The following is a 10,973-nucleotide window of genomic DNA, read 5'->3' as shown; positions in this document are numbered from 1 at the left end:
CTCTAGAGTGTTCTAGAGGTTCTACAGAGTGGATGGGTCTTCTAGTAACTTTGGTCTCCAGGGCACTTAGTCAATCAGTGAGAGCTAGGGGGAAAAAGAAGGGCTATGTGATTCCAAGACATTCGGCTCTTTAATATTAGATGGGAAGAAGCAGTCAATGGGGAGATGGCTCTGGGAAATTCTGCAGGCCTTGTAGTTCTCTAAGTCCCTGTAAAAGAGGACAAAATAGACTGAACAGAGGCTGGGTCCAAGTCCTGTCCCAGGTTTGCTTTGTTTTTCACTCCCTTGGCTTCAGTTTAGAAGGAAAGATGACCCCTCCCTTCTTTGGCTTTCTCCTTCCCTTCAGGTTGCCACCCTAAAAATACCTGAAGGGTAGAGTGGAGTGAGCTGTTCTCACCTCTAGCATCATGTGGATATGGGCCTTGATATTCATGGAGTCCTTGGTGAGGCTGTCGCTGAGCCTAGAAAAAAGGAACAAGAAAGGGCAAAGTGGGCCCTACTTAGGCTTATGACGATGACTCTTCCTTATCACTTCAAGAAATGCTTGCATCCTGGATGACTTCCACCTGGCCTGCTTCTATGCAGAGATGTCTGGTTACTACTCAGAATTTCCCCATTTAAAAATTGAGGGGAATAGGGCCAGTGAGATGGCTCAGCAGGTAAAAGTGATTACTGCTAAGCTTAATAACTTGAGTTCAATCCCCAGGACCCACATAGTGGAGGAGAGAATGACTTCCAAAAGGTGACCTCTTACCTTCACCTGTACTCATAAAAAATGTAATACTTTTTTTCAAGATTAAGGAGAAGAGGGAAGGGGAGAATATGGGGTCTCTGAATATGATCAAACTACACCTGAAACAAACTGTCTTTAGGAAACCCATCACAATGACTATATGATAATAAAAAGTAAAGATTACTGAATGCTTTCTGTATGCTAGGCAGCTTTAAATATTGGGGAAATAGCAGCAGAAACAGCAGTAAATGAAACAAAATTCTTGGTCTCCTGGAGCTCCTTAAAAAAACTTAGTTTTTAATTATCTGTCTATTGTGTGTGGGGAAAATGTACCCCTGAGTGTAAGTGCCCACAGAAGTCAGAAGAAGACATCAGATCCCCTGATGCTGTAGTTACAGGTGGTTGTGAGCTGCCTGATATGGGTATTAGGCACTGTACTTAGTACTCTGGAGATCAGTATGTGCTCTTAACTACCAAACCATCTATCTCTCTAGCTCTTCAAATACTAAGAGATAAAATAAACACAAGCAACTATAATGTATTAGATCTAAGTATAAGGAAATAAAAAAACGATGAAGAGGTAAAAAGTGGAGGCTTCAATTTTAAAAAGTGCTCAGGTTTGGCTTCACGGAGAACTTTCCTTTTGAGAACTTTCCCAGGCTGGCTTCCAATTCAAGATCCTCCTGCTGATCTGCTGAGAGTAAAGATGTGTACTACCACACTCTACCACTGACCTAAAATGAAGAAATCCATGTAGTGTGGGTGATATGGAAGATAAGTGTTCCAACCAAAGGAGTAGCCAATGCAAAGATGCTAGCAGTGTGCTTGGTATGGTTCAGGCATAGCCAAGAAGCCACTGTGGTTGGGGAATATGTGAAGGAGGATCCTAAGAGGTGAAGTTGAGAGGTAAGGAAGGAGGTAGAGGGTGTAAAGTCTACAGGAGCATGGTAAAAACCTTAGCTTTTGTATTAAATAAGGTGGGAACAAGGGGACGGTTGAGCGTGGAGGACAGATGGAAAATGATTGGAGAAACAGAATCAATAGGGTTTAAAAGAATCCACCTGGCTATAGGGCAAGAAACCCAAATGTGAAGTCAGTAAGTCCAGTGAGGAGGGTAATGCAATAGTTGAGGTGAAGAATGGAGGCTCAGACTACAGGGAGCAGTATAGTTAAGTAACGAGAAACAACTTAGTTTGGGATGTATTCTGAAGGCAGGGCCAAAGGCTTGCAGTCAGTCAGGTGTGAAAGAAAGGACTCTAGGAAAAGGCCAAGGTATAAAAATACCTGAGCAAATGGAGATGCCTAAAACTACCCCAGGCTTGGACTGTTGAGTTACATAAATCAGTCAACTCCTTCTGTCTATGTCTGCTTGAATCAAGTCTCATCTAAAAGAATCCTCATGTATATAATGGGTCAAAAATGAATGCAGTGGGCCATGGAGAAATTTTCTGAAGAATAAAGAAGCAGCACTGAAGATGGAGTGAGAGTTAAACAGTAGGAAGGTCTTTTTCACAGAAGGACAAGAGGCACAAAAGAGCTTTATGAAAAGCGGTCAGTGTTAGTAATTAAGTGAATAGTTAAGGGAGATGGTGTAAGATAGTGTGGAAGCAGCAGAAGGGGCTAGATAGTGCAGGACCTTGATAGCATGATAGGAAATCCAGTTTAATTGTGCTGATCTAGGTAAATGAAACTAAATACTTTACAAAAAAAACAAGGCAATGGGATAGAAAGTTAAGCTGGAAAAAAACCCAGTATGAATTCATCTATATACTACTATCTCCCAAATTTATATTGCTAACTATCTTCAAAATCCCACTTCAGTGTCTAAGTCCTGACACCGGTGTCTGAGCCCCAGCTCTTCCCTCCTGGTCTGCTTTTCTACCTCAGATAGAAATCATGCCATCTTCCTGGTTGCTTATCAAAAACCCAGATTCTCATCTTTTTGCAGGACTAGCATTGAATTTTGGGCCTCACACATCCCAGTTATGTGCTCTACTACTGACAGACATGTACCCCAGCTTCAAGGATCCTCTTTGTTTTCCATATCCAGTCAGCCATTCAACACTACAATTGCTCCAGCCCAAGCAACACTTCCCATCTCCATTATGTACTGTCTGTACCACTGTCAACATCTATTATTACTACATCATGGCCTTATTTACTTATTGTCTCCTTTGATCAAAATGACAGCTGTGAGGGCAGACTGTGGTCTGTTTTGTTGTCTGCTGTATAACAAGGACCAGAAGAATATGTGGCACAGAGTGGGGACCCAATGGATGTTGAATGAATTAAGACTGCACCGTTCAAAGGAAGTCAAAATCCTTAAAAAAAATACTTAAGTCTATAATTAGGACATGGTATGAAGCTTGGCATTACTGCTGGAGAGCAAGAATACCTTTTCTCAGCCATGTTCATAGCTGCTCTGTTCACTCTCAATAGCTAGGAAATGGAAACAACCTAAATGTCTTTCACTAGATGAATGGATAATAAAGATGCTGTACATATACACAACAGAATTCTGTTCAGCTACAAAGAAAAATGAAATAAAGAAATTTACAGGTAAATAGATGGAACTAGAGCATATTATACTGAGGCAACCCAGACCCAGAAAGACAAGCACCTCAAGTTTTCTCTTATTTGTGAATGCAGCTCCGAATCTTTAGATGTGAATATATAAGCTGAAGTAACCACAGAAACCAGGAAAGTAAAGAGACCAGGGGGGAGGAGAAGGAACTGTAGAGAATGGGATAATAGGTCACAGGTGCTATGATGGAGAAATGGGAAAAGTTGAGGCAGTTTTATCTGGGGAGGGGAGAGGGAGAGAAGTACTGAGGAAGAGGGACAGAGGAGGAATAAAAAACACGAGGATGACTGAAAAAGCCATAGGGAAACACTATTTTATGTTTATATGTATTATTTTAAAGTATATATACATATATATGTATAGATACACATTGCATATGATTATATATGTATAAACGATCTAGCAAAAACCCCAGTGACAGACTTAGCCCAGGTGGCTTCCAATTTGAGATCTTCCTGCCTGGACTGCTATAGAGTTGTTGGTCAGGGGAATTAAAGAGACTTCTAAGACAATACTGGTAATTGCTGTTGCTCTTGGTTGCCTCCCAGAACGTGAAGGTTAAGACTCAACTCCTAGCCGGGTGGTGGCACACGCCTTTAATCCCAGCACTCGGGAGGCAGAGGCAGGCGGATCTCTGTGAGTTCGAGGCCAGCCTGGTCTACCAAGTGAGTTCCAGGAAAGGCACAAAGCTACACAGAGAAACCCTGTCTCGAAAAACCAAAAAAAAAAAAAAAAAAAAAAAAAAAGACTCAACTCCTGAAAATACCATGTACTTCAGACACAGAAATTAGGAGGAATCAAGCTGAAACTAATCTGGAAGTCTCCTCCATGGCTAGCTCTCCAAGGTGCTATGTAAGCTGCTAAGGGAGAGGATCATTCCTAGTTCTACCCAGCTGTAAAACCTATGAACCACAACAATGGTTTGACTGGCAAGATATTCCCAATAATGTAAGAGTAGCATTTTTTTTTATCTTTGAGTTAATCATCAGCTGTCTCACTGGAATTAAAGCCTGCTCAACAGGAAGGAATTCAGGCCTGGTGATGTAAACATAGCTAACTATCCATGGCTGGAGTGGTCGGTCATAGGCCCAATAGCCTAAACTAATATAATGTCTGTTTTCTATAAACATATCCTTTTACTCCCAGATAAGTGTATAGCTGTCACCCCTCACTAAAATAGCTTCTTTTTGCAACAGATGAAGACTATCACAGAGATCCACCATTGGCCAAAATGCAGAGAATAAGAGTCTGTGAGGTGCCCAAACCCAACTGGTACATCTGTATTGTAACCCCTACACCTAAGGCTCGTGGAAAATCATAGAGAAGCGGTGGAGACATTATAAGAATGCCCAGAATGTCTGCTGTTAGATATTCCCTAGACATGTTCGGAAAACTATACCCATGAACTCCCAACAATATGAATAAGGCCAGCATAATGTCAACACCAGTTGACATGTCAAAGTGGAAAGGGGAAATTATACACTGGCATACCTCTAGATGAAGAGCTACAAGTGGTTAAAGCCTGCTGAAAGAGGGAGAATTAGTCTCCTTTAGGAATAAACTCCCGAATAGGTTGCCCAGTCCCATGTACATACAAAGCTAAATGGACTCAGTAGATTATATAGATTATATATACATGTGTGATACACACACACACACACACACACACACACACACACACACACACACGTAACAATAATAATAACGAAAGATACATTAAAAACAATTAAGTACTGGCAGGCAGTTTTGGATACATAAAGCAACCAGAAAATATGTTAGTTTTAAGTGTATCCCAAGTAATCAAGTCGTCGTCCCCCCCCCCCCCCCCCCCCGCCACCGAGCTGAGGACTGAACCCACTAGCACTCTACCACTGAGCTAAATCCCCAACCCCAAGTAATCAAGTTTGAAAATCCTAATCTAGAATGATGAAACTTTGAGATAGCTCTATTAGTTATAACAGAGCAATATGTCAAGCATATATTTCATTACACTGGTAGAACGCACGTCAAAAGATTAGAAAGACTAGGCAAGGAGTCTTTCTGACAGGCACTGATAACTCTGAATACCTCATTTTGAGGAAAATCATCAATTCTCAAGAAGAAAAAAAATAAAGACTCCAAAACCCTGGTGACATAGGAGGAAAAATTGCTATAAAAACTGGACTTGTTCTAAATGGCCACCAGTTCAGAATTACACTGCCCTTGATCAAATTACTTGGCAATTTGTTTGGTCACCAAAATTTAGAAATCTCAGCAGGTCTCAGGTATACTAAAACTAAAAACTCCACAAAGCTTAATAGAATAACTACTGAAACCAGAAAGAAGGCAACTCCAGACAAAATGAATGCAGGAATAAACATGGCCAAGGAGAAATTTTACAATGGAGGTGTTCATGCTTGTGAGTGCATATTTATCTAAGTGGACTGTTTACTGACCCCCTCATACTCATTCTAAGCTATGCCACATGTGACACTTTTTCTAGTATGTCAGGCACACTGTCCCCTTTGCCAAGAATATTTTTCCCCAGATAGCCCATGGCTTGTTCACCCAATATGATTCAAATGTCACTCCTCTGGGAATGGGAGTTGAGGGCAGGCCTTCTAGAAGGTCTTCACTTTCTATCTAATTATTTCATGTATATGATGTTTTGCCTGCATGCATGTCTGTATACCACTTGTGTGCTTGGTGCTCAGAGGCCAGGAGAGGGCATCAGATCCACTGGCACTAGAGTTACAGAAGGTTCTGAACCATTATGTGGGCTCTCGAAATAGAACCTGGGTCCTTTGCAAGAGCAGCAAGTGCTCTTTACAACTGAACCATCTCTCCAGCTATTACCTATATTTCAAACTCCTCACCCAAACTAGTTCTTCCCTACACAAAACCAGAGCTCATCTGGAACCCACACTTTCTCTCCCCACCACTACCCACACAGATAAGCTTTGATCAGCTCTTCAATTTGCTTCTAGCATAATTTATTCAACAGAAATTTTGTGCTTTACATTATTTTAGTCATCTACAGTATAAACTGTTCCCTTTATAATGCCAGGTTATAAACCTGGGCCAGGGACATAGTTCAGTAACAGAGCTCTTGCTTAGCATACAAGAGACCTTGGCCTCAAGTCCCAGCCCTGTAAAATATGTAAATGATGCTTATTACTTATTTATAAAAGACAATAAACACAAGAAAGAAAGAAACTCACAGTAAATATTAGATAATAAGATGCTGGAAAAATAGAAAAACTAGAAGATGGCTGGTGAGAAGGCTCAGTGGGTAAAGGTGCTTGCCACACAAGCCTGGGAATCTGAGTTCCATTCAGGGACTCCCTGGAAAGAGAGCACCAACTCCACAAAGCTGTTCTCTGACCTCCAAATGCATGCTATATAGCACATATAACTAAAGACATGTTCATATGAGCACACACGCGCATGCACACACATGCACATATACACTAATGCTAATTTTTTAAAGTGTGTGGGGCAATTCAAGAATGCTAGGGGTTGCAATTTTGAAGTTAGGTCACAGAAGAATTTGTTGCAGGAGTATTATTTATGAAGGAAAACTGAGTAAGGAGAAAAATAAAACATGGGGGAGTGGTTGCAGATAAATGCCAGCAGCTACTGAATGCTCCCAAAGGTGGGAAATGCTTAAAGCATGTGTTAAGGCTGGGGACGTGGCTCAGTGGACAAGAACATTTGCTGCACAAGCATAAAGACCTGAGTTTGGTTCCCAGTACCAAAGTAAAAAGTCACACACCTCTATCTAACCACAGTACTGTAGCTTGCTGAAGCCAAAAAACCAGCAAGCTCTAGGTGTGGTAGAGATCCTGTCACAAGAGAATAAGACATACAATATCAAGAGGGTATTATCTCTGCATGTGTGGATACAGGAATGTGAAGTTTAGAGTGGTGAGAGCCCAGTGAATAAGCAGAAATATTAGTAGATTAGAAATAGAGTTAAATGAGAAGTACCTTTTTTGACTGTTACTGAATCATGGGTTGAAACCTCATGGATGTGGTCACAGATGTATGTATGTACAATAGCATAGTCCTAGAATGTAAGACTCTTCTGTTTTGTTTACTGCTGTATTCCCAACACCAACCACACAACCTGGTATACATAAGATGCTCAATAAATTTGTGTGAAGGAATGATACAAAAACCATTTATTGAGTGTTTAGTACGTGCTACACCCTGGTTGAACTTTGCATCCTCACTTTTCTTAGCCCTAGCCCTAAAGAGGAAGGTAGTATGGTTTTCCAAGTACCATTTCAGATAGTCATGGGGAAAAAGGATAGAATGTTAAAATTTGTGATGTCTATTTATTCATTTTTTTAAATAGACAGGGCTTTGTGTTATCACTCTGACTGGCCTCAAACTCAGGATCCTCCTGTTTCACAAGTCCTAGGATTATAGGTGGGTACCACTATATCTGGCTTTTATGTATTTTGTGTGTCTGTCTGTGTATGGTGTGTGATTGGGATAGAACCCAGAGCTTTACACATTCTAGGCAAATGCTGTACCACTGCCCTGCATACAGGTGATTTTAGACACTATCCTCATGGAATGAACTCACTCTGTGAGGAGAGAACTCTTTCGGTCAATGAACTTGAGAGCTTCAGCCAGTGTCAACTCCAGGAAAAAACCATATCCCAGGGCCACATAGATGCGTGAAGTATCTGGGCTGAGGAAAGAAGTCAGAGGAAGTGGAGGAAATCTTTATTACCATTTGGCATATTTTACAGTTTAAAGTGTTTCCTATTCCCTCCAATTCCCCAAAGTGAAGGCTCCGTAAGGGCAGGTATTTCGTGTTCATTCACTGTCACACCCACAGCATGTAGCTTATATCCTAATGCAATATAAAAGCTACTAAAGTCTGGTATATAGAAAATATTAGGGCCTTTATTGGTGCATGCCTTTAATCCTTTAACTCAGGAGGCAGAGGCAGAGGCAGGCAGATCTCTGTGAGTTCGAGGCTAGCCTGGTCTCCAAAGTGAGTTCCAGGAAAGGCGCAAAGCTACACAAAGACACCCTGTCTCGAAAAACAAAAAAACAAAACAAAACAAAACAAAAAACAAAACAAAACAAAAAAAGAAAATATTAGGAAATACTTGTTGAATGAAAGAAGGGAGAAACTTGGGGGCGGGGGGGGGGGGGGGGGGGGAGGAGAGAAATACACTCACACCACTGTGTCAACGAAGAAGTTACAGCCCAAATCCACCTGCATATATAAGTCCGAGTGATTAGTTTCCTGTAGGTCCAGGAGAAAAGAAGTAGGTGTCAGTGGCCAATTTTAAGGCAGGTAAAAGGTTTTGTTCTGGGTTTCTCTTCCCACCTTCCTTCTTTGTACACACACACAAACTGATACCCAATTTAAAAGCCTTTACCTGGAGTCGCTCAATGACATTTCTCAGTTGAAGGTATACAGACAGCTGCTCATATACCTTGTCTCGATGATCCAGCACCTTTCTGATATGTAGAAATACAATAGTGAACATTAGGCAGCCCTATTTCTCTTGAGATACCTCACATCATGGCCTAACAGGCATTTTAAGCCAGGTGTGGCAGTTCACGAATGCAATCCCAATAACTCAAAGACTGAGGCAGGAGGATTATGAGTTCAAGGCCAGTCTGGGCTACATAGTGAGACCCTTTGTTAAACACACACTTAAACACACACACACACACACACACACACACACACACACACACACGGTGGAGTATAGACAGAGAAAAACACACCAAGTATTTTAATAAATACAAGTCAGACTGTATTTCATCCCGAGCTCTACCTCTTACTAGCAATGTGTCTTTGGCAAGTAGGAAACCTGTTTGGGATTTAGTTTCCCCACATATAAAATAGAGATGACAGTATTACCTCATAGGACTCATTAGAATCAAGTGTTTACTACCAAGTGTTTTAAATTCCAGCCAAATGATAAGCACTATCTATTACTACTACAAATATTGCATTTTACTCAATACTTTATGCCAATTAAAATGTCCCATCTTCATCCTAAATATATCCCCCATCTCCTTTAGGATGCTCACACAACTCGAGTTCTGAATACCTAACTTTCTGTTCAGATAATAGTAATCATCTAGTTATTGAGTCTTTAGTGTGTTTCAGGCACTGGAGTTAAATTCCTTTTTCAAAACAGCTTATCCAGGTTATTTGTTTTATTTTCTGAGACAAGAGCTGAGTTTCCCAGGCTAGCATTGAATATGCAAGCACACCAGACAATCCTTTCTTCTCAGCCTTAATATAATAATAGTTGGGTTTATGTGAATTTAAAAAAAGTATTCTTACTTAATATATTTATTTTGTGTATATGTCTGGGTGCCATGGTCCACATGTGTAATTCAGGAGACAGCCTTTGGGGGTTTTTTCCCTTCCACAATGTGGATCCCAGAGAGCTAGCTCAGGACATGGGTTTGGGGGCAAGGCAAACCATCTTGCTGGCTCTTTTTTTTTTCTTTTTTTGAGACATAGTCCCAGAGCCTAGGCTGTATTCAACTTTGAAATGTAGCTGAGGATGATCTTGAGCTCTGGATCCTCTTGCTTCACCCATCCTTGTACAGGGATTACAGGCCTGTGTCACCATACTGGGAGTTTTAATTTTTTTTTTTTTAAATAGAATCGTGTTCTATTGCCAAGGCTGGCTTGAACACCCTGGCTAAAGAAATGAATTTTCCCACCTCTCCACTAGATAGTACTAGCATGCACCAGAGAGCCTGAGCCTGGTTTCATTCTAATTATTTTCTTTTGAGACAATCAGTTTATAGCCCAGGCTAGTCTCCAGCTTTCGAAGATCCTCCTGCTTCTGCCTCCCTCGTGCTGGAATTACAGTCCTGTGTTATCACGCTTGGCTTTGGGTTACATTCTTTACCTGGGCTGACACATTTAAAACTCAAACCCACCACATTAAGAAGGCCCCATAAACTTTCCCATTTCACAGATGAGGAAAGTTCATAAAGCATAGAGAGGAAAGGTGAGGCACAACTTGTTCATAAGTAATGGTTAAATGGCCCAGTCAGAAACATCGTGGGTTCATAATGACTATTTAATCCGACAAACAACATCAGAGGCTCTGCTACAAGGGCCAAGTTCCAACCAAATCGCAGCCCGGACATCAAACTCGCTTCCCGGCCAATCCGAAAGTTTGGCCGGGATTCTGTCCCACCCACCACATGGAATTTCTCAAACGTCACGCCTAGAATCTGCGTGGTCACTCACTGCAAGTCTCGCTGCAGTACGTCACTGATAAAGGCCTCGTACCGCAGCACTTTCTCTCCCACAGTATCCAAAGCCCGCCGTTTGGGGGGTGTCGCCATGATGGGCTCCTGGGGAGTGAGGAGGGGGGGAAACCACGTTGAGCGCTCCTGTTTAACTTCACAAAGTTCTCTCCAACCTCTCAATGTTGGGGATGACTTCTTTCGGCTCGTGCTACGGGGTTCCTCCTTCAGCCCAACCCGACTCATTCACTCACCGGCACCCAAGCGCGGTGCTTACCTTAGGTCCACCGGCAATAACTGTATGAACCGCGGCTTCCGGGTGGCGCGTGTAGATGACGTATTTCCAGCATGGGAGCCAACCAAATTGGTGGGAAGGGGCAGTCCAGAATGGGAGAGAGAAGACCCACTTACAGGGAAGTGCCG

The 10,973-nt window shown here is 41.8% G+C and overlaps 1 protein-coding gene across 2 annotated transcripts; it reads right to left on the bottom strand.

Annotated features, from left to right (window-relative positions):
* Positions 1 to 111: 111 nt before the first annotated feature.
* Uxt (ubiquitously expressed prefoldin like chaperone) lies at positions 112 to 10,963 on the bottom strand. Of its 2 annotated transcripts, none has more exons than XM_006991428.4 (7): positions 10,828 to 10,963; positions 10,594 to 10,658; positions 8,702 to 8,783; positions 8,498 to 8,565; positions 7,891 to 7,998; positions 398 to 461; positions 112 to 208 (listed from the first exon to the last, which is right to left on the bottom strand). In XM_006991428.4, exons 2-7 carry the CDS (start codon positions 10,647 to 10,649, stop codon positions 155 to 157), a joined length of 432 nt encoding a protein of 143 aa, XP_006991490.1. In that variant the 5' UTR covers positions 10,650 to 10,658; positions 10,828 to 10,963; the 3' UTR covers positions 112 to 154. The 2 variants fall into 2 exon arrangements, with proteins under 2 accessions (XP_006991490.1, XP_006991489.1); XM_006991427.4 differs by having other exon boundaries at positions 10,552 to 10,658; positions 10,828 to 10,956.
* Between the last annotated feature and the right edge of the window lie 10 nt (positions 10,964 to 10,973).

Source organism: Peromyscus maniculatus, chromosome X (assembly GCF_049852395.1).
Source record: "Peromyscus maniculatus bairdii isolate BWxNUB_F1_BW_parent chromosome X, HU_Pman_BW_mat_3.1, whole genome shotgun sequence".
Taxonomy (NCBI): Eukaryota; Metazoa; Chordata; class Mammalia; order Rodentia; family Cricetidae; genus Peromyscus; species Peromyscus maniculatus.
The sequence above is the reverse complement of the archived record's forward strand: the minus strand, read 5'-3'. Positions and strand labels throughout refer to the sequence as shown.

What these genes read in the sequence shown, in the direction of transcription:
- Uxt (XM_006991427.4), bottom strand. Translation starts at nt 10,649, where the DNA reads ATGGCGACACCCCCCAAACGGCGGGCTTTGGATACTGTGGGAGAGAAA. An exon ending in GTACTGCAGCGAGACTTGCA is followed by an intron (nt 8,784 to 10,551) that starts GTGAGTGACCAC and finishes TCTACATATCAG; the next exon opens with AAAGGTGCTGGATCATCGAG. An exon ending in ATATCCACATGATGCTAGAG is followed by an intron (nt 209 to 397) that starts GTGAGAACAGCT and finishes CCTCTTTTACAG; the next exon opens with GGACTTAGAGAACTACAAGG.